Source organism: Triplophysa dalaica, chromosome 24, assembly GCF_015846415.1.
Source record: "Triplophysa dalaica isolate WHDGS20190420 chromosome 24, ASM1584641v1, whole genome shotgun sequence".
Lineage (NCBI taxonomy): Eukaryota > Metazoa > Chordata > Actinopteri > Cypriniformes > Nemacheilidae > Triplophysa > Triplophysa dalaica.
In genome coordinates this window covers 13,518,942-13,542,096 of record NC_079565.1, presented here as the reverse complement: position 1 = coordinate 13,542,096, position 23,155 = coordinate 13,518,942, and the positions used below count along the sequence as shown (strand labels likewise).

The 23,155-nt window shown below is 36.6% G+C and overlaps 1 protein-coding gene across 2 annotated transcripts in view; it reads left to right on the top strand.

Moving 5' to 3' along the window:
* The window catches only part of nup160 (nucleoporin 160), a 70,250-nt gene that overhangs the window by 37,265 nt on the left and 9,830 nt on the right, over positions 1-23,155 (top strand). For both annotated transcript variants that reach the window (XM_056739877.1, XM_056739876.1), the window contains exons 21-29: positions 7,193-7,291; positions 9,221-9,340; positions 14,107-14,202; positions 18,680-18,774; positions 18,857-18,953; positions 19,176-19,281; positions 19,965-20,125; positions 20,840-20,900; positions 20,999-21,109. In XM_056739877.1, coding sequence (XP_056595855.1) covers positions 7,193-7,291; positions 9,221-9,340; positions 14,107-14,202; positions 18,680-18,774; positions 18,857-18,953; positions 19,176-19,281; positions 19,965-20,125; positions 20,840-20,900; positions 20,999-21,109 — 946 coding nt within the window. The remainder of the gene's footprint in view (positions 1-7,192; positions 7,292-9,220; positions 9,341-14,106; positions 14,203-18,679; positions 18,775-18,856; positions 18,954-19,175; positions 19,282-19,964; positions 20,126-20,839; positions 20,901-20,998; positions 21,110-23,155) is intronic.

The window sequence follows — 23,155 nt, the reverse complement described above, 5'->3', positions numbered from 1 at the left end:
CCAGATTGAAAATCGTACCATAATTGATTTGCCCTTTATTACAATGCAATATGTATGCCTACCTTTCTTTGGCTGAACACAAACATTTTTTATTACAAAATCATGTCTTTGTATTGGTTTATATGGGACTCAGTAGAAGCTCCAAAAAGCATGTTAATACTTTGTCAACCAAGGCAGATACAAAGATGAGCGGGAAGAACAGCAGGCAGGAAAGTTTATTATATACAAATATATATACAGTTGAAAGAAAAAGTATGTGAACGCTTTGGGCTTACTTGGATTTCTTCATAAATTGGTCATAAAATGTGTTCTGATCTTCATCTAAGTCACAACAATAGAGAAACACAGTCTGCTTAAACTAATACCGCACAAACATTATACGTTTTTATTGAACACAACATGTAAACATTCATAGTGCAGGGTGGAAAAAGTATGTGAAACCCTAGGCTAATGACTTCTCCAAGAGCTAATTGGAGCCAGGAGTCAGCCAACCTGGGGTCCAATCAACGTGATGAGATTGGATGTGTTGATTAAAGCTGGCCTGTCCAATAAAAAACACACACACCAGTTTTGAGTTTGCTGTTCTGAAGAAGCGTTGTCTGATGTGAACCATGCCTCGCACAAAAGAGCTCTCAGAAGACCTACGATCAAGAATTGTTGACTTACATAAAGCTGGAAAGGGCTACAAAAGTATATCTAAAAGCCTTGATGTCCATGTGTCCACGGTAAGACAGATTGTCTACAAATGGAGAAAGTTCAGCACTGTTGCTACACTCCCTAGGCGTGGTCGACTGCAAGACGACTGCAAGAGCACAGCGCAGAATGCTCAATGAGGTGAAGAAGAATCCTAGAGTGTCAGCTAAACACTTACAGAAATCTCTGGCACATGCTAACATTTTGGTGACAAATCTACAATAAGGAAAACATTAAACAAGAATGGACTTCATGGGAGGACACCACGGAGGAAGCCACTGCTGTCCAAAAAAAACATTGCAGCACGTTTGAAGTTTGCAAAAGACCACCTGGATGTTCCACAGCACTACTGGCAAAACATTCTGTGAACAGATGAAACCAAAATTGAGTTGTTTGGAAAGAACACACAACGCTATGTGTGGAGAACAAAACGCACAGCACACCAACATCAAAACCTCATCCCAACTGTAAAATATGGTGGAGGGGGCATCATGGTTTGGGGCTGCTTTGCTGCCTCAGGGCCTGGACGGATTACTGTCATCGATGGAAAAATGAATTCCAAAGTTTATCAAGACATTTTGCAGGAAAACTTAAGACCATCTGTCCGCCAACTGAAGCTTAACAGAGGATGGACGATGCAACAGGACAACGACCCAAAGCATAGAAGTAAATCAACAACAGAATGGCTTCAACAGAAGAAAATACTCCTTCTGGAGTGGAGTCCTGACCTCAACCCGATTGAGATGCTGTGGCATGACCTCAAGAGAGCCATTCACACCAGACATCCCAAGAATATTGCTGAACTGAAACACTTTTGCAAAGAGGAATGGTCCAAAATTTTTCCTGACCGTTGTGCAGGTCTGATCTGCAACTATAGGAAACGTTTGGTTGAGGTTATTGCTGCCAAAGGAGGGTCAACCAGTTATTAAACCCAAAGGTTCACATACTTTTTCCACCCTGCACTATGAATCTTTACATGTTGTGTTCAATAAAAACATGAAAACGTATAATGTTTGTGCGGTATTAGTTTAAACAGATTGTGTTTCTCTATTGTTGTGACTTAGATGAAGATCAGAACACATTTTATGACCAATTGTTGAAGAAATCCAAGTAAGCCTAAAGGGTTCACATACTTTTTCTTTCAACTGTATATTAGTGGTGGGCATAGATTTTTTTTTTTTAATCTAGATTAATTTTGGAACTAATCTAGATTAAAATGGCTCATTTTAATTCTGCCGAAGGCATTCAGAATATGTGTGCTACCCAAATAATGACTAAAAGTAAGTCTTTGAGAACGGGTGTCTCAAGCCAGGTGGCGCATAAGACCAGGGCTCATCTCTTTTTCCAAAATGCATCACAAACTGCTTGAGAAAGCTGTTCTACTATGATAATTGGTGATGAAAATAAATTATGTTCAATAAGATGTACTTGTGTTTACTTCCGCATTAGCTAAGGGATGCTTTGCGTTTAGGTGGTACTTGAGACTGGAAGAGCTCCTACAGTACATTTACATTTAGTCATTTAGCAGATGCTTTTATCCAAAGCAACTTACAAAGAGTGAGGGAGCAACAAGCGATATGTCATACAGGAGCCATAATACATTAGGTGCCAATACAAATTTACTGGTTTCAACTAAAGCTAGACCACTACCTGTTGAGAGAAAGTTTTTTTTTTTTAAACCAATTCCCCATTGCACAAGGTGCAAACAACCTTAGTCTTGTCGATGTTTCCATTGGGAAGCTTCTTAAAAATATATTTTCCCTGAAGCAACCCGGCGGCTTCAAGCTGCATCCATGTTAGCACGTCACGTTTAAAGTGGCAATTTCACAGTAACTTATGTTGTGTTCAGAACAAAATCGAATGGCGCGTCAAGCGTGAGTGATTTACATGCAAAGACGCGATAGACCTACTTGCGACGCAAATCGCGTGAATGAAGCCCTGGTCATGAGATGATGATAAGAGTCACGTTAACGCAGCATGTTAACGCCGTTAACGGCCCACCACTAATATATATATATATTTATATATATATTTATATATATATACATTGAGGGAAATCATTATTTGATCCCCTGCTGATTTGTAAGGTTGCCTTTTTATTTAGGTGTATGCTTTTTATCGTAAGTTATTTTAAGACAGAATGTCAAAAAAATTCATAGGGGAAAAAATGTATATAAAGGTAATAAATTGATTTGCATTTCAGTCATTGAAATATGTATTTGATCCCCTACCAACCAGAAATAATTCTGGCTCCACTGATTGGTTATGTGCCTAGATGAATCACAGAACAGTCCTGTAACTTTAAGGCACTACTCCTAAATCAGCTTGTCACGTATATAAAAGATGCCTGCCAACAGAATCTGTCTCTTCCATTTCAACCTCTCCACCACCATGGTCAAGACTAATCAAAGGTTGTCAGGGACAAGATTTTGGACCTGCAAAAACCTTGAATAAGCAACAGACAGAAGCTTGGTGAGAAGGAGGCATCTTTTGGTGCGATTATTTGGAAATAGATGATATGCAAAGTAACTATCAATTGCAATCTCCCTGCAAGATTTCCCGAATGGGGTAAAGATGATCAATAAAATGCACATTAAATGTCCTACCCGGTCTCTAGATCCTAGTCCTATAGAAATTTGTAACGGAGGCTTAAACTCCAATTTGCTGAGCGACAGCCAAGAAACCTTAAAGATTTACAGAGGAAACATTTACTGATTTACTATCAGAAATGTCTTGCCTCTGTGCTTGCCAGCAAGGGTTTCTCCACCAAGGGCAAAGTTAGGTTTTGCCCGGCGATCAAATACTTATTTCACTGACTTAAATGCAAATCAATTTATAACCTTTATATAAAACCTTTTGCCCTGAATGTTTTTATATTCTGTCTCTTATCATTAAAAAAAAAACCTACCTTAAAAATGATAGACCCTAAATTTCTTTGTAAGCACGCAAACGTCCAAAGAAACAGGGGATCATATAAATATTTTCCTCACTGTGTATATATATATATATATATATATTTTACATTTATTGATGCTCTCTCTGACTTTCTGTCTAACTAGAAACAGATTTGACAGGTAGTGGAAAATTACTGCTTCACAACATCGTCTCCTGACATTATTAGGAACTTTGAGATAGAGACCATTGAAGACTCATATCTTCTTATAAAGACAGTACAGCACCCAACATATGATTAAACAACAGTAATGAAAAATAAGAATAAATTAATAAATATTTAAAACATAATTTTAATAAATGCGAGGGTGTACAGTGCGACAATAAAGGTCTGTCTTCAAAATGAATTTACCAGTGAAGCACATGTGCGATACAGTTTTACATGTAAAGCACATTAGACAAAGTCGATTGTTTGTGTAAAAAAATGTGTTGTCACATTTATGTTGTCACATTAATTGATGGCGCACCACTATTGTCTATTTCCGAGTCCATAAGCAGGATCCTGCTATTTAAATGTCATCTGCCTGTTCTGCATATTGATCAAGTTACACAGTGAAACGTACTACATGCGTAATGCTCGTGGATTTGTCTGAATCCCACTGTATGAGGACATGAACTCTCAGAGCAACTCTGGAGACGAAGTTCATTTCACAAGCATTTCACAGTTTGGGTAAAGCTATCGTCCAAAATGCACTTTAACTCGAACGTCTTCCTGACGACCCGCCACAATAAAGGTCCGACTATCTTGAAAACCCAGATGAAAAATGTAGTATACTAAAGTATTTCCTATAGTAAATTGTAATATTCTTGTAGCAAATTGATAAACTATAGTAAACACTGTAGTAGGCTCAAAAACACAAAAGTATCTAGGAATTTTACAGCTGCTTACTATAGTAAATACTATAGCATACTACAGTATTATATGTGGACAAATATATGGGTATTACTATTGTACAGTAAAAAAAAAAAAAAAAAAAAGTTAAAATTAAAAAAGAAGAAAAAATATTAGGTAATCTATAAATTAGATGGCCCTAATGTGTACATTTCGTACGTAACGTGAATATCCTTTGTCAGTTACCTGCCTTTTTATGTGCTCTTGTTTGGCCTGTGCTAAAAAAAACTTAAAACTCTGTAGCACCTGTGCTATGTGCAAATACAGTTAAAGTAGTTTCAGCCCTATTAATGTATCAAAATGTTAGTAAATACATCAAATTAATGATAAATCAAATTATGTTATAGAAATTAAATGCAACACAAATTTATGTTTTGTACTCATTGATTCAGGCATAAAACGTCAGGTACTGTATGAAATTAGTGCTGGTATGTTTTTTTTATATTGCTGAATAAATGTAAAATATCAATCGTTTTCTCTCACAATCTTGTCTAAAGATGATGGAACAGCATGCATATTAGGACATTGTCAGATCTAAAACGGCATCGCTCCTTAGACAATAAAGCATCAGTTTTCAGCAAAACAGGCCTTAGATGAATCATCCTCAGTCTAGAAATGGCATCAGGTGTTAAATTTCTACATTGATTTATGCATTTCTACATTTATTTATTTCTGTTTCCGTTTGTTAATAAGGTAGGCGTCCTATTCCTCTCTAAAAACATGATTGGTCAGCTCTAGGACCGCTGCAGCTGCTACTAGCCTTGTTAAAGCTGGCGGGTGTTTTAGAACGATTTCTAATTATTTATCTTTAGCAATTATCATTGATCTTCAACCTAGCAACACATTCTACATTCTGTTTCGTGGTTGAAGATCAATGATATATGCTAAAGATCATAAATCATTTGCAATCATTCTAAAACCCTCTCCAGCTTTAACAGGGCTTGTAGTAGCTGCAGCGGTACTAGAGCTGACCAATCATGTTTTGAGAGTGGAAAGCCTACCTTATTAACATACGGAAACGGAAAAACAAAAATAAATACATTTAGAAATGCATAAATAAATTTAAAAATGCATGAATCAATGTAGAAATGCATAAATCAATGTAGAAATAAATGTTGAAATACAGAAATAAATGTAGAAATGCAGAAATAAATGTAGTATTACAAAAATGTACTTCATATTTTTGACATGTATTTACGCATTTATATATTTATTGATTCATTTATTTAATTATTTATACATTTATGCATGAATTAATATATTTATTTATGAATGTATATATTTGTTTATTTATGCGTGTATTAATATATTAATTTATGTATTTATACTTAAGTCATTTCTTGTCCTCCATAGATTTCATTTATAATTTATATATTGACCACAAATTGGATGCATGTCAATACAATTTTTCATTCAAATAATAAAAACTGTCCGGATATGTGTTGTTTTTCAATAAATGTATGATTAGCCTCACCTTCGCTGGATGAACAAAGTACTTTTCATGTCTGTTTTTGCTTAAGTTTATAACAAAGTGCATTTATAAGAGGATCTGTAAGTGACTTCTTTTTTCGTTGTAATTTTATGTTTTGGGATATATCTGTATGTTTTTATTACTATATATATATATGTAACAAATCTCAATAAAAGGGAAGGAAGGAGGCGGGAACCGGCAGACATTAAACATTTATTAACAGAAATAAAGACAGCCGGCGGCCCCTCACGGACGACCGCCGGCGAAATAACATAAACATAAATACAAACACAAGTTCGGGCCCGGTCCTCTCTCTTCGACGGTCCGGTCGCTCGTTCCTTTTATGCTCCCATCTCCTACGTGATTCGAGCCCGGTGTGCGCACAGCTGGCGCTAATTCACAATTACTCACCGGACTCGAACCACGGTCTCGCCCCGCCTACTCTACTACAATATACAGACGTGGAAAAAATTAAGAGACCATTTCAGAGACTGTTTTTCCTGATTTTAAAACTAACTATTTATAGGTTTGTGTTTAGGTAAAATTAGCATTTTTGTTCATATTCAGTGAACTTCTGACAAAGTTTTTCTAAAATTTCTGATAAAAATTATGTTTTTTGGCAGGAAATGCAAACTGGAGATACATATCAAAATAACAGAAATTATGCTCTGTATTCATTCATAGGTCAAATACTGCATAGGGGAAACAATCTCAATCTCTCCTAAATTAATCATTATTTCAATCATCTTTCAGAAAACCAGTACACGCAGGCAACAACAAATGAAGTATACGAAAAAATAACCAAAACCATAGTCGTATAATACATCAGTAAAATAATCTTATTTTTGTGGTTTTGCTCATAAATGTATAAATAACCTAATGTATACATGCAATAATGTAACCTTGCCATTATTGTGACGGTTGCAAGCAGCTTTGTCTATGATTCAAATTAATCTTAGGCTGTTTGGTCTGATGCCTGATTGTGCGAGAGCTTAGTCCTGATGCTGTTTAGATGATAACCGATGCATTTAAGTCTTAGGCACAATGCCATTTTATCTGATACCCAAGCACTGGCGCTGAGGTCTGTTTGTCAAATGCCTAAATATGTATGCCTTATGATATATATTTGGTTTGGATCATTCCTACGTAATAAAAACATCTAACCATGTCCTGTCTTTCTGTAGGAATATGTTCGATTAGTTGGGCCGTGGTGCCAGGTGAATGTGGGATCCTGTCGCTTTGTTTTGGGTCAGTGTTATCTGGCTAATGGCGAGGGTCAGAAGGTAAGAATTTCCCTGTATAAACAGTGGTTTGCTACCTGTGGTCTGTCAACAGTATGTTCACTTTTAAAATGTATGGACACCGCTCAGATAGAAAATGACAAAAACTGTTGTGGTTTTACAAAATATCCTGTAATTGATTAACACCAATATCCTGAAGCAGAAATGTCTTTACGACGGTCTACTGTAAGCAAATGGGGTTTGGCCTAATATTTCCCGCTGTATATAGACCATTTTGCAAGATGTAAACAACACTAGTCCAGAAGCACTTCCTGTTTCATTTCTTTACCACTACACAAACATGAAGCCAAAAACAACCAACTGAGAAAAATGGTTGTTGAAAACTCTTGAAAAAGCCTTTATTTAAAAACACAGATGTGCATTGGCCATAGCAGGACTTTGTCAGGGTTTCAAACAAGAGCAATCAAGACCTGGAAATAGTTCAGAATCACGTATCTTAACATTAGTAAAATAAAAATATATGCGTTATCCTATTGCAAAACATTACACACAGGCTAAACATGGAAGATAGCTCCTTGAATGTAATTGGTAAAGAAGAGATGTCACTAAATGCTGCAGGTGGAGACAGATTGAGAAGGATAAAACAACAAGAAAGTTATTGGATTCACAGATTGATGTGTGAAATGTTTCACATCCTGGATTTAATGAAGATAGTGATTTATTTTAAATTTTTGTAATTTTGTGGAATTTTGATGTTACTTGAGTTACTATTTGGGTTATATTCGTACTTTATTGTCACAGCAACGAAAAAAAAAATATTTAACGATTCATTTTTTTTCTTTGAAAGTTTTACATTTTATACCTTTTTTTCCCTCCCTTTTTCTCTTTTTAATTTTTAAGAGACATCAAGTGGTCAGCAAAAAAAATAAGGTTAAGGCATATATGATTCTATTGAAATACTTCCTGTTCCTGATTGCTCTCTTTCTACACCCTGACAAAGGGCTTATACGCGTGGATGTTTTAAACATGTAGCCCTGTAAATAAAGGCTTTTTCAATAGCTACATTTTTATGCGAGAGCCTGGACATCTTGTTATTCACTGGGAAGAATTCATTTTTCTGAACTGAATTTTCACCTTCTGGAGCACACTTATAGGTTGTCGAGCATTGTCTTTTGAGGACCTGATGCACCCTTGGACCAGTTTCTCTGTTTTTTTTTATATACAACCAACTAAATTAAATTGAAATTTTAAACAAGCATCATTGAAAAATCCTAATTATATACGTTAAATACTCAACTTAAACAGGAAGAGCTTCTGAATCAGTGTTGTTTATCTGTTGCTAAGGAGTCTATGTGTTATATACTACATTTGGGCTCAATATGATTCATCCCCTAAGTAAATATTATTTTTTTAAATCATCTGACATTCATAGAGCATTTGAAAATTAACTGACACTAATGGAACTTGAAACAGGACAGGTTCTTTGGTCATATGAATTTAAAAAATGAGGGTTTTCTTTACAGCAATCACTCAAGATGGGTTTGGTTCACAAAGGGACCAAAAGTACCCCATGTGTAAAATTAAATCTTATACTGTATATTTAATGTTTTGGGACTAATTTTCTGTCTTGGTTGGCAAAATGCCATTATTAATGGCATTCTCTTGTCATGTGTTCCCCAAACTCATTAGACAGTATAGGTTAAGACTCAGAGTTGTTAGTCAGAGTTGTTAAGAGGTTTGTTAAAGAAGACAAAAAAAACATTTATTTCATAATGACATCCCCTCATTTAAAATTCTTATTCTCCAATGAAAGGTTAGAATTTTGTAAAAATTTTCAAGAAAAGATCCAAAAGATTTTCAAGCAGATTTACTTTTACAGCCTTCCTTGATTATATTTACCTCGAGGTTGAATAATTGTGAGCCCAGTTGTATAACCTTCAGATGTGTAATATATGCTTGTTGTGGTTTCAGGCATTGCACTGTTTCCAGGAAGCAGCGGCTGAGGTGGAAAAAGAAGAGTTTTTAATGAAACTTGCGGGATCGGATGATGAAACAGCCACCACCGCCCCGCGATTACTCTATTATAACAAGGTGAGGACTGTTAGATGATTAAGGGGATGTAGTCGGGCAGCCAGTGCGTTTATAAAACCACCATGAAATCAAACTCAATTCTTTTATGTTTTTTTTTATGAATGATCTGTCAATGCAGGTCAATTTTTTATTCAATGTGTCCTCATAATCTTTCATCAAAAACCTCCACTGTCCCTAGACCTGGGAGTGGTACTATTCTGACTGTCCAGTGGACAGGCTTCTAACTTTCAATGATTTAAGCAATTCCCAGATGGAAAAAAATCAATCCCAGCCCTACATTTCACAGAAAGCGATCGCATCTTAAAGGTGGGGTGGTTGATTTGGAAAGGTGCTAATTTTAGCCTGCTAGCACTGAAATTATAATCCCACCCTCTATGCAATTTGCTATCCAATGTCACGACTACTCCAAACACTTGAATGTATTTCGTAAATCCATGCAACAAATTACAAACTATATCCATTAAATTCCTCTCTAAGCATGTACATACCTTGTCCAAAAGAAAGAGAGCAACCATGGTATCGTCTTTCATACCCTGTCTCCATCTGCGAGAACAGGGTGCGCAGTGGTATTCAAAATACGTTGGCTGAAAATGTACACATGACCAGTCACAGCTGTCGGCCAGAACATTTTGATTGTGTTGAAAATGTTAAAAAACGCTGGCTCTGGCTGGCAACTTAAAAAAAAAAGGTTTGGAAAGAGTTTAGTTTCATGCCGACAGGAGAAATGCTTGTAGATTAAACATATTAAAAGTAATACATTTTAAATGTCCTTTCAAGATGTTTTAAATGGTGGGATGAAAATCCATAACACTGATGATTTTTAGGGACTCTCTGTCCCTCTGATTCTGTACATGTTCATGGATTTATACAGTACCACCAGTGTTGGGTAAGTTACTGTGAAAAAGTAATTAATTACTAGTTACTCATTAGATATTCAATAGTGTAATGTAGATTACTGTCCGAATTACTCTGTCCAAAAAGTATTTAGTTACTCATTACTAATTACTTTCTATATCCTACATCAACCTTGATTAGTTAAGTGATTCAAGAATATACATGAAACGGCTTATTTAATTCATTCAAATAATATTATTAACTGACCAAAGTATTACAAATGTGAGAATTATACATTAAAGCACGGATTTTAAAGTAAGACTTTGAATTTTGAAGTCAATTACGCTATTGCACACGCATAAATTTAACAAAGTATTTAGTTTAATAACATCAAAAGTAACTGTATTTAAATTACAGAAAACATATGAGTAATCCCTTACTTTACTTTTTCAAGGGAAAAGTAATTAAATTACAGTAACTAATTACTTAGTATCTAGTTACACCCAACACTGAGTACCACCTACAGTCATGTTAAAAGGAAATGACGCCCTATTTCATTTTATATTGTTCTGCATCAGGACATAGTAAAAACATCTGGTCCATTGCAGGCCTTAAAATGAGGAAAAAACAACCTGGATGAACAACAACACCAGGTCATTATTTATTTAACAAAAAATATGCCAAAACGAAAAGGCCATTGGTTAAAAGGAAAGGACCCTTATCGCTCAATTTGTGCACATAAGTCCCAACAGATAAAGCTTGGCCAGTGTTTGGCATGCAACAGGACTATAATCTATGACAGAATGGCTAAAAAGCAAAGAATAATGGCAAATCCAGAATAACGGCCCTGTCAAGTCCAGACCTCATCTTGGGTGAAATACTGTGGCAAAGCCTGAGTGGCAACCTTCTGATCTCTCACATTAAATCAATAAGGAAGTAACTTAAACTTCAATTCATCGACTGGCCGCTAGATACAGGTTCCAGAAGGGGGTCAATTCAATAGCCTCTCATGTAAAAATGCCCAACTTTACAGCAGAAAAAAATATGTTTATAGCCTGTCACAAAAAGTGGTTTTGGTCTATATACAGTAGCTAATTTACCCTTCATGACAACTGTGACGGGGTGATTGTTTTATACTGTAACTCATTCATTTAAATTATATTAAGCCTTAAATTTAGTTGACGCACTGTCTAGATGGTGACTGTTGGCTCAGCCCACTCTTCAAAATACTCTTTCCAAACCTATGCGTGACATCAAGGGCACTACCTCCATGTCTTATACAGTCTATAGCGAAACCTAAGTAGAGCTGTGCATAAGCAAATGCCCACAATCCTCAATGAATGGAAGCACCACTGTAAAGAACAGTGTGCCAAAATTCCTCCAGAAAAATGTGAGCGTACAGAAGTCATACAGAAAATACGTTATTCCTACTTATATAATGGCACACTTAAAGGGGAGCACTGTGAAAAATTCACTTTTACTTAAATTTGCATAACACACATAAATGTGTGTTGGCAATATGAGCACAGAACCACCCTATATCAATAAAAATCCACCCATTTATATCCGCATTTAACCCTCAACAGTCCCATTGAACAGGCTGTTGGCATTCTCCGAGCATACTGGCGTCACACGGCTTACACCCTGCCCACCACAACCGCTGACAGATTCTGCTGTGTTACTCTAGTAGTTCCTCCGTGAATGAATCTCAATCCAGGTTTTTAGATATCTGTGTTAGGGCTGCATCAAACGATTTTTCGACCGATTAATAGACTAATCGTCTATTATTCCGATGACAAATCGGTACGTTTTTAATGATTATTCAGCTTTTGCAACTAGTTAAAAAATTGAATTATACATCATTTACGTAATGAATAAGATCAATTCAGCTTTTGAAATTTGAACTTGAACCAACTGGTTGCTGAATCTGTCCAACTTGAATCACACAAAAAGCTCTCTACAAACATTTAAATACAAATAAAAAAATAAATCAGTTACATTACAGACCAAATTTTTTTTTTAAATGCAATCAAATCTCTTGACAGAAGCATTAAGCAGCATTTCTATGACAACAGTTCAGTTTAACTCTTTCCCCGACAGCCTTTTTTTTAAGTTGCCAGCCTACGGCAGCGTTTTTTAACATTTTAACCAAACTTTAATGACTCACAGTACATTTTCTGTAAAGAATATATAGACAATCAATATGTCCAATGAAAGAACAGTCTCTGCTTTTAAACAAAGGAAACCATATTCTTCTATCTTCATTTGTTCTTTTTTTATCACTCCTTAGTTGTGGGTAGGTTTCTTCAAAAATGCATCACTTTAATTAAACATCTGAGATAATTAACATTTTTTTGTCAAAGATTCCGAGATTACACTCCGAACCATCATTAAAAACCAATAAGAAATATACGTTCTAGGTTCTGGGATTTTGTACTTTTCCCCAAAGGTGTGTAACAGCGCCACCTGCTGTATGAGATAACTCGTCAATGGGGGTGAAAGAGTTAGTGAAAAAAAGCAGAAGAAGAGAATATTTAAAAAATAAAGGCAAGATATAAGACTCCTATAACTTTACGTCCCTCTCTTATAATCATTTTCCTCTCATGTAATACCTTATAGTGTTATAATAATCAAAACAGGCTTGACTCCTATGCTCGATCAAAGCTGTATACTTTGCAAAACAAATAATAACATTACTGTAATTATTTGATTATTGTTGCTATTATCATTACTATTATTATTGCATTCTATCATAAAAAGATTTACCGCAAAGTTAGTTATTTAGCTCTAGATGGAGAACTCTCGCCTCTCTCCTGCTCCGGGATGTTTCCTTTTTAAATGCTCCAGCATGCAGGATGTACTGCCATGAAAGGCAAGTTCCGCCTTGCATGCATTGCACACAACTGCATTTTTTGTTTTCAATTTGGTAAAGCTTTCCCACACTTTAGTTCGCATTTGTTTGTACTCTGCTATAATTCTCGCTGTGTGTCCTTCTACTGCGATAGCATTCGGGAAGGCAGCATTACACTCTAGCGCTACAGTGCCGCAGCGGTCAAATTGTGATATTGCAGGCCCTTAAATTAAGTCACGTAATCAAACGACTACTCGACAACAAGAATATTTGTCAACAATTTTTTGTGTCGACAATGTCGACTAATCGTTTCAGCCCTAATCTGTGTTCATTTTTGGTGAGATTTTATGTGTGATGCTGTGTCCCCGCAAAAGGATGCAGTTGCTTTTAGCAACTGTTTTAAAAACACTATAAAGCTTTAAAAAACACAAACAGGTTATAACTGGTGTGTTTTATGTCATAGAATAAAATGTAAAAAATATTTAGATGTTTTGTTAAAAACAGACCTTATTTTAGGCATTTAACCAAAAACCCATTAAAAACCCATTGGCATTTGGTGCTATAGAACTGGAATGGCTAAAATGAGTTTCTGGGGTTTGCAGACAAAAATACACTGCGGTACTGAGCAGCCTCTGAATGATTTGCTATATTAATGGACTGTTTTCTGTTCTTATCAGAATATATATTGTAGTCTAATCAATCCGGCGAAATATATGCTTTTAATCCTGGCCACTAGCGCACCTTTAGAGAGAGCATCAAATTTGCAGTCCGACATCAGCGAATAAAAACTTTAAGCAACAGCGGCAGGTCATCTAACTGCCAATGATAGTTATCATCCCCTAAAATCTTAAAATCTTCAGTTCCAAATTAAATTTCAATGTGTATGTTCTGTATTTAGCAGCTTTTCGTTTACTCTTACAGTACACCGAATAGAGATTTAGAAGCTGTTTATACGGAGTTAGGAAACATGGAAGTAAATATACCCCGGGGCTCAGGCATTTCACACGTTACTCACTAAAAAAGAGAAAAACATAATGGGGTTACTTTAAGATATAATATTTCTGATTTTTCATTTGTTAAGGTTCTGCGGTTATTGGAAGATATTGGTTTGCCAGAGCTTGTGATTCATTCAGCCACACTGGCCATATCTGAAGCTGTAAATGATGAGAGAAGTCAGGTAAGTGAATCATTGTTTTCAGTAATGTACAGTTAGATGGACTACTTGTACACCTACTTCCGAGCTTTACTTAGAGCTACTAAGATTTATTTAGTAACCGCATTCTGGTTTTTAGTGCTGTCACTTATGCTAAGATCAGACCACACAATATTTTTTTTAGCCACTGTCAGATTATGTCATTTTGACTTCTAAATTCTTGTGACTTGGACGTTGCCTCCCCAACCAATCATTGCTGAGGTCTTCTAAGATGCGCTTGATGTCATTTGTCATTGAAAAGGCAGAACTTGTGACTTACCTCTTTAAACATGTGCTTAAACAGACAACAAACATTTTATCTCTCTCCATCTAGAAAATGTGTCATCAATATTGATCTTAGTTTTATCTCTTGTTTATATCTTCTTATTTCTCTTAATTCTGTAATACTTACAATTCAGGGCTCTACACTAACTTTTGCACTGCTTGAACTGTTGCGCCTAGGTGCACCCAAATCTTCGACCGCATCGAATTTAACGCATTTAACATTTAACTGGTTTTACCAGTTCACTTTTTTTTTTAAATGTCCATATAGGCAAAATTTACTTGTAAATGATTAACTAACAATCTGGCTACACTTTTTTATTGTCCGTCATTTTGACTGACAGGCTGGTAAAAAATCCATCATAATCTATTATTACCCGTCACTATGGTGCAAGGTGGCGTTAGGTGGTAATTAGTATGTTCGTGACGTCATCACGCTGTACTTGCGTCTCGGAACTTTGTTGTATTTTAATAAAACCGCATGCCCAATAAAGCCGTTGTTGTTTATATTCATTTATATATTTAATCTTTTAATGTTAATATGCGATTAGATCTGGGAAAACCCAACACATGGTGCAAATTTGTATAGGCTATTACAGTATTGATACCATGTTCAAGCCCTTTCCAAATCAATTTATATTTTGCTCATATCTTGTGTATGTAACTAAAGTTATGGCTGATGTCGGCTGAAGCGCTATGATTTTTAGGAACGGAATTTGGAGAAAAATGTGTTTAAAGTTATGAAAATAAAAGCACAACAGTCCAGTATCACAAGTAAACGTCACTTTACAGTGGTAAGTCACTTACTCTTATAACAATTTAGTAAAATAAAACATTTCCTAGTGTTGAAGTCTATAAAAATACTGTACAAAACCGTTTGAATAAAACGAAAGTAATGAAAATGGTGCAGGGCACACTTACAGAAGGAGAGTTCTGCAATTATCACCACACAAGGAAACTAACAAACATTACGGACAACAACTACTAAGCAGTGAAGCAAGTTTTACGTTGTTTATCATGTGCATAGTCTCTTGACTTTTGATCATCACTTGTATGTTTTGCAATCGCGGTCCGGCTCGCGTGAGCAGCGGAGCGGGGATAACTCCTGGTGCTGCAGACTGGGAGCTCCATTCTTCCTGTTATGTGGTTTATTTTGATAGGTGAACTGTCTTTCCCGCGTCTCAGCGCTACATCCGACGGGTTTTCCCAGATCACATCACATATGTCTAGTCAGTAACAATGACAGGTTGCAATATCACGCTGAAGGGAAAAGGGGATTTACAAATTGCCCTCATTTTAATCCGCCATAATGACGGTCGCCCTTCAAATATTTCCGTCACTGGTAATTTTTTTTGTCAATGATAGAGAATTTTCGTTTAACGCGACCTCTGGTACACACACGTAAAGAAATATCTGGACCACGGCCAATCAGAGGGGGGTCCGCCCTTCACTATCTATGATTGGTTTAGATCAAAGGGAGTGTCTGTCGTTGGATCACAGGGAGACATTCAGAGTTGCGGAGACTTTTTTTTTTTTTTCTCGAACGGCTGGTCGCACCGGTGGGACCTCTGATTATTTTTAGTCGCACCATTGAAAAATAAGGTCGCATTTGTGACCAAATTGCTCGCACTATAGAGCCTTGCAATTGGAGAAAGCGTATCTGTAACATGGGTCAAGTGTGGCACCTTAGCCAATCATATAACAGCCTCTAGTCTCCGTTCCTGCATTCCGGTGACGCCGTGATTTTTGACTTAATGTTGCAGGCTTTCCACCTAGTGTCTTTAGTTATGCGGATATGACTCATTTACAGTTGACTCTTAGACTCTGGATCTGAAGTGCCAACACTAGTCTAAATACAAATGTGATAATGTAATAACCTCATGAAGATGCAAATTAGCATGTGATGTCAATCTGTTTCAGTGTAACAATTCATTGTGAGAAACACATAAAAAAAACTGTCTTTGTTGTTTTTACCTTCATTTGTGTGTGTGTGTGTGTGTGTGTGTGTGTGTGAGAGTGTGTGTGTGTGTGTGTGTGTGTGTGTGTGTGTGTGTGTGTGTGTGTGTGTGTGTGTGTGAGAGTGTGTGTGTGTGTGTGTGTGTGTGAGAGTGTGTGTGTGTGAGAGTGTGTGTGTGTGAGAGTGTGTGTGTGTGAGAGATGTTGTGGCGAATCGTCCTTCCATCGCAGAAAGAAATCTCAGAGACAAGGGTTCCAGGTGCCAAGAGTTTAAACTTTATTTGCCCGGACAAACAAAGTGGGATATTCAGAGTTTATCTGAAGGGATCCAACGAATACATATCTGACTCCATCATTTATACATCGTTTTCAAGTTATTATCACAGTTTAAACCAATCATGTGTGCATGACATCGTCTTCTTCCAATCAGGTTTCATATGACATCACTTTTTCATCAGCCCGTCTCTCTGCGCTCATAGTTCCGGCCTACCATATTAGGATTTAAACGTAGCGTGAGCCTCTCAAAAAAAAGTGCCCCTTTATCTTGACACTTTTCCGGGGGTTTTGGACGATGATTTACACTTGTTTTTATTAAAAATGAGCTCATTGTTTAGCGATAATGAGCTCCCAGTGTCCTTGGTTGAATGCAATTTAATTAAACTTCTCTACAAAAGTGTGTAGGGAGTTCATCATAGTGTTAAAAGATATTTGGTGTGTGTGCAGATGTTCAAGTGTTCACTCTCATAACATTAGCTTTGTTAAAATGAGCTCACTGTTTAGAGATACCAGCGTCCTTGACTCTGTGCGACAAACCAAACTTCCTTATTAAAACTTATTTGTGGTGTACGTGCAGCTAAGATAAGATGCTTGTTGTTCATGCAGGTGTTCATGAGCTCATACTTATACACGAGGCCCAGTATTGTTTCCTAAGAATACATGAAACCTATAACTAACTAAATGTATTATTTTATATAAGAAAACTCAACACTATAATAGAAAAACCACCATAGTGAGAGTGTGTGTGAGAGTGTGTGAGAGTGTGTGAGAGTGTGTGAGAGTGTGTGAGAGTGTGTGAGAGTGTGAGAGAGTGTGAGAGAGTGTGTGTGTGTGTGTGTGTGTGTGTGTGTGTGTGTGTGTGTGTGTGTGTGTGTGTGTGTGTGTGTGAGAGAGAGAGAGTGTGTGTGTGTTTGTGTGTGTGTGTGTGTGTGTGTGTGTGTGAGAGAGTGTGTGTGTGTGTGTGTGAGAGTGTGTGTGTGTGTATATATATATATACATATATATTTGTATGATATACATTTGTGTGATATATATATGAAGAGTTGATTTCCAAAATGAGAACTCTAGAACGAGAAAATCTAAACTCTTTCTTTTATTGTGCATTCCAATTAATATCAATCAAACTGTACAAACAAACATGTTTTTTTTTATTCAAATGTTACCTCATTTTGGAACCAAACTCTTCATATAAACATCCCCCTTGCAGACTCTGGAAAATGCTGATTTTTTTCGGAAAAATAAGTGAAATTTAAAAAATAAGGTTTATTTTAAATTTAATGCTGCTCTGAACAAGTTATTTTGCAAAAGAAATGTTAACATAAAGTTCACACCAAAGAATAACAGAATTTCTAGAAATAACCTAGGTTAAAAGTTTGAATTCCCCTGAATATTCATACTGTATGATGTTACCTGCACAATCAATAACAGTTTTTATGATTTGTCCTAGTTGTTTAAGGGTTTCTTGTTTGTCATGAGTCATAAAACTGTCCACCGATCTTAAGAAAAATGATCTAGGTCCTCCCCAATCTTTGCTTTGCAGTATTTCTGTATAATTGACTCATGTCCAGCAGTAACTGTATGATGTTGAGATTCATCTGTTTACATTTGAGGACAATCAAGAGACTCCCAATTCTTACAATAGATAGATCCTTCAGTTAAGCTCGTGAAGGCAACACGATTCCTTTAAAGTAAGGTTGGTGTTAACCTGAAAATTATTTTGGTGTTAATTATTTATTTAATTTCCTGAGAACAATACAGTTTATGTATTTTTATTGCTTCTGAAAGACATTGATAAATGAAAAAAGCTGTGTAAACATTTTCACAGGCTTACAACCAACATAACTGTATGTTTAGGTGATATGTTAGATTTTCATTTTTACACTACTAGTTAAAAGTGTTGCTTATCTCTACTATCTCTGTTTGATGTGAATAATAAACTGTATTGTAGGCTGCACTGTGGACTCGTATATTTAAACATCATCTGGATCTGGGTCATAACACTCAGGCATATGAAGCTCTGACCCAGAACCCGGATTCTAGCAGGTACTGAGCTATGACATCATCATCATCTCAGCCCTAATAAAGTAACACACATGTGTTGAGCTCTTTATGTGTGTGTCTGCAGGCAGCTGGACTGTCTCCGGCAGCTGGTGGTGGTTCTGTGTGAACGTGCTCAGCTCAGAGATCTCATCCAGTTCTCCTTTGTTAATTTACACGATGAGGTATCTTTACATCAGTACACCATCCTCCAGGGCTCAACAATAAGTGTTTTTATTCCCCTGGCCAGCAAATGAGATTTTCTTGTTTGTGACCAGAAGCTTACCTGGCCGTGGGTCATCCTCATTGTTGAGCCCTGCTTTTAAACTTCCTGATAACGTTTATGTGTCTAAATATTCTACATTATAAAATCAATGCATTTTGTTCTAATTTCTGCTTTGTTTCAGGTGGTGGGGATCATTGAGTCTCGTGCAAGAGCGGTTGACCTCATGACTCATAACTACTATGAGCTGCTCTATGCCTTTCATATCAATCGTCATAACTATAGGAAAGGTACGAATGATCCCAGTAGTTTTTTAATCCACCTGCACCAAAGTTTTTCAAGTGGCCAATTGCTGTAAAAAAACCTAAGACACTGAATTGTTGCTTGTGTCTCGGCAAGTAAACTTTTGTTGCAGCTTGAGATTATAAATACAGAATAACAAATTTACTTAGATAATTCCATCGGAAATGCATTTGAGTGAACATGACGCTGTCACAGAGTTGTTTTTTACCTGAGGGAGGGGTTCAGACAGACCAAAACAGCGCTTGCGTAGGGTCAGCATTGAGTTGTCGCGTTGTTACACTTTTCGAGAGGTGCACTTTAGGCTACGCAGAGTAACGCACAGCCTACGGCGTAGGTGCTACGCACGACCATAAATTACGCTTAAGGCTTTGATACAGAACCTTTATACAGACATTGGCAGCAAGCTGCCTTTACTTGTTTAAAATTTGCACCCCTGTGCTTTTTAAAAATGGCGCTTTTACACCTGCCGTTTTGTCCTAAAAAACAAGAAAGTAATGACAAATTCTCTTTACATTGCTAACCCAAAACTACTCGATGTTATACGAACGGAAATTAGTCTGCTGACCCTGGCGTCGCAAAAGCTCACCGCCACAATCTTGTGCAACTAGCCCATTGCTTTCTTCACAAAAATTTGGGACATGAACTAACAGAAAGATGATGTCTGTTTCAGCGGGTACAGTTATGTTCGAGTATGGGATGCGTCTGGGACGGGAGGTTCGTACTTTGCTTGGCCTGCAGAAACAGGTGAACTGTTACCTGGCAGCCCTCAATTGTCTGAGGCTTGTTCGTCAGGACTATGCTTGGATTGTACAGCCCTCATCTGGAGCAGTTGTGAGTATTTATCATTAATTGATTCATATATAAAATACTCATTCATTCATACGCCTATATGACTTTTCTCTGAAACACAATGTGTCATTCCAACAATGCAAATAATAATGTCATTATATTGTCAGATGTTGCATCATGTTGTTGCTGCTTAAATATCAAGACAATAAGAATAAAATCACATTTAAACAGAAGCTCTATCAGCAGCTTTTGACGATCACATTCTGACGACAATTTTAACATTTTGCCATAATAAATTGGAAAAACATTTTAAATATTGCAAGAATTTTCATTTAATTGAAAAAAAAAAATGTGCAAACCTCCCTTGTGAGATTTAAACATATTAGATTACATTCATAGCACAAACATATTTTAATTTTTTAAAACATTATTTTTTCTTATTTTTTAACCTTTTTCACCAGTTTTCATTTTCTGAAACACATATTGTTAGTTATTAATACAAAAACAACAATTTTACCTAAGCTCATACACATAAATAGTAAATTCAGGAAAACTGATATTGTCTTTAAAATGGTCTTATAATTTCCCCGCAGCTATATTTGTATTACAAATGTTTATTTGCATCTTTATTTGTGTTTTATGGAAAAACTTATCAGGGTTGGATATTGATGGTGAGAAAAAATGACTAAAACTATTTCTTGAATTTGTATTGAATGAATCATGAGCTCAGAAGGATACTTTTTTTCGTAAATCTAGTATGAGCGAGCAGGTGCATCACCGAAGAGAAACTATGATGGTGAAATGTCTGGTGGTCCAGGTAAACAAGCCACCCTAAACTATTGCCACTAAGACAGCAATGATAAATTCTATGTATATGTTGTAATTTTTTTTTAACATTTTAAACTTTTTTCACAGTAAATCAGCAGATTGACATATTGGAGCTGAAGGATTTAGAGAGGGACTATATTTTAGCTCGCAGTCGTCTGACTTTGGCCCAGCAGGACCCCTCCTCAGCAGCCATTGCAGGTAAAGACACATTATACATTTATCTCAAATGGCTCGCAGTAGTGTACAGCAATGGTTCCAAACCTTATTTCGTCTGATACCCCCTTTTTCATAAGAAAATATTTTAGGGCCCCCCTTCACTTAACAATATAAACACTGTTGTAATATTGCAGTAAGGATGACCAAAATGTTGTTTTCAAACAAACAATATGTTTATTACTATAACAAGATAGATGGAAGCATAAATAATAGCCTATATATAAATACAACAAAACCATCAGTAGGCCTTTTGAAATTTAAAAATGTAAGCCTAGGAGTAGCCTATAAATTGGCCTTTTTTTAAATGCAATAGCAAAAATATCAATATTCACACTGTAGTGGGTAAAAAAGACTGAATGTAGGCTCTTTCAAAATGACTTCTGTCAGGCATCTCTAGTCATTTGTGAGGCTTTATCAATGAGTTTGAGGATTGCTGCTGGCATTGAGTAATAATTTTGTCAATGCATGGAGAGATCTTTGACAGGACAAGATGCATATCATCCTCAAATGTCAGTCTGGCCCTGTATTTGGTTTTAAGGAGACACAGGTTTTCCATATCTGCAGTTTTCTTTTGAAAGCCTCTACTCGTTCAAGCGGAACCACAGTGTTTATGTTTGCCCTTTGCATTGCTCTGTATACCCTTATCTCTCAGCCTGAACAGCCGCATCAGCACAAGCCCTTCGGACAGCCACCTTACATCAGTGTGCATCAGCAGGGTATGGAAATCAGCACCTACCTCTTCGCAGAGAGTAGTGAATAACCGAGAGTTTCTGGCTCTTGCTTTCACAAAGTTCACGTTATTTAAGGCCACCTTTTAAACTCCACGAAGACTGGGTTCCATTTCTTTTGTAGCATGCGCCTCTCTTTGGAGAATGTATTGTGTTGAAACGGCAAGGGGAGAAAAAAGTTAACCATCTTGGTATTTCCTACATTTCGTGTTTTCAGTTTTGCTAGCACTGCGACCCAAATTGCTGGAAGCTTCCTCACCTGGGTCCAATATGCCTCGGTCATTACTGTCAGCCGCTGTAGGCGAATCAGTGGGACTCTGTCATTTTTGTGGAGGACGAATTACAAATGTGTCCATATTTGGTCAGACAGGGGATCGTAGATAAAATGATCTAATGTAATATGATCGCTCTCTTTAATCATTAAGGCTTAATTCACACTGCTCAACACTTTTTAAAATATGACGCGACCCCCCCCACAGAGCTCGCTGAGGCCCCCTTGTGGGCCGGGACCCACCTGTTGGGAAACGTTGCTGTACAGGCTCCAAAATGGCCTGCTTGCTAAGAACATTTGATATGTATGTGGTGTTGGATAGTTGGGGGGGCACAATGCTTTTTGCTTTTACCTCAATTACACAACATAAACCTTACACACATTTTTATTATCACTAGCAGAAAACACCCAAAATGTTAATCTTGTGACAAACCATTAAGCATAGAAAAAATGAATATTTACTGAATAACTTCATTTTTGTTTTGTTTTTATTATTAAATGCGTCACTCGCCATGAATATAGCCATAGAAGCTGACATGGCATTAAAGGGGCATATGACATGACTTAAAGAAATATTATCGTTTGTTTCAGATGTAATGTAATGTGTATACACAATTTAAGGTTCAGAAACGCTGTATTTTCCACATCCCATGCATGTTTGTATCTCCTCTTTGCCCCGCCTCTCTGAAACGCACAGATTTTTTACAAAGCTCATCGCTCTGAAAAGCGAGGTGTGCTATCATTGGCTAGTTAACCAGCGAGTAGTGATTGGTGGAATACTGAAAGCATATGACAGAAATGTAATGCCTCTTACCATATTTGGAACATCAGGTTCCAAAGCATATATATACATTTGTGTATACACTTGGTCGGTCATAGTCAAATCATACCACAAACTATTGTAGATTTGTGGGGTTTGGCAACACGAGGCATTTCAGGCAGGCATTCGCTTTTAGATAAAATGCATATTTTGTTCCCACACTTTAATTTATGCAATTGTACTCATCTAATACATGCATGGGCAAATTA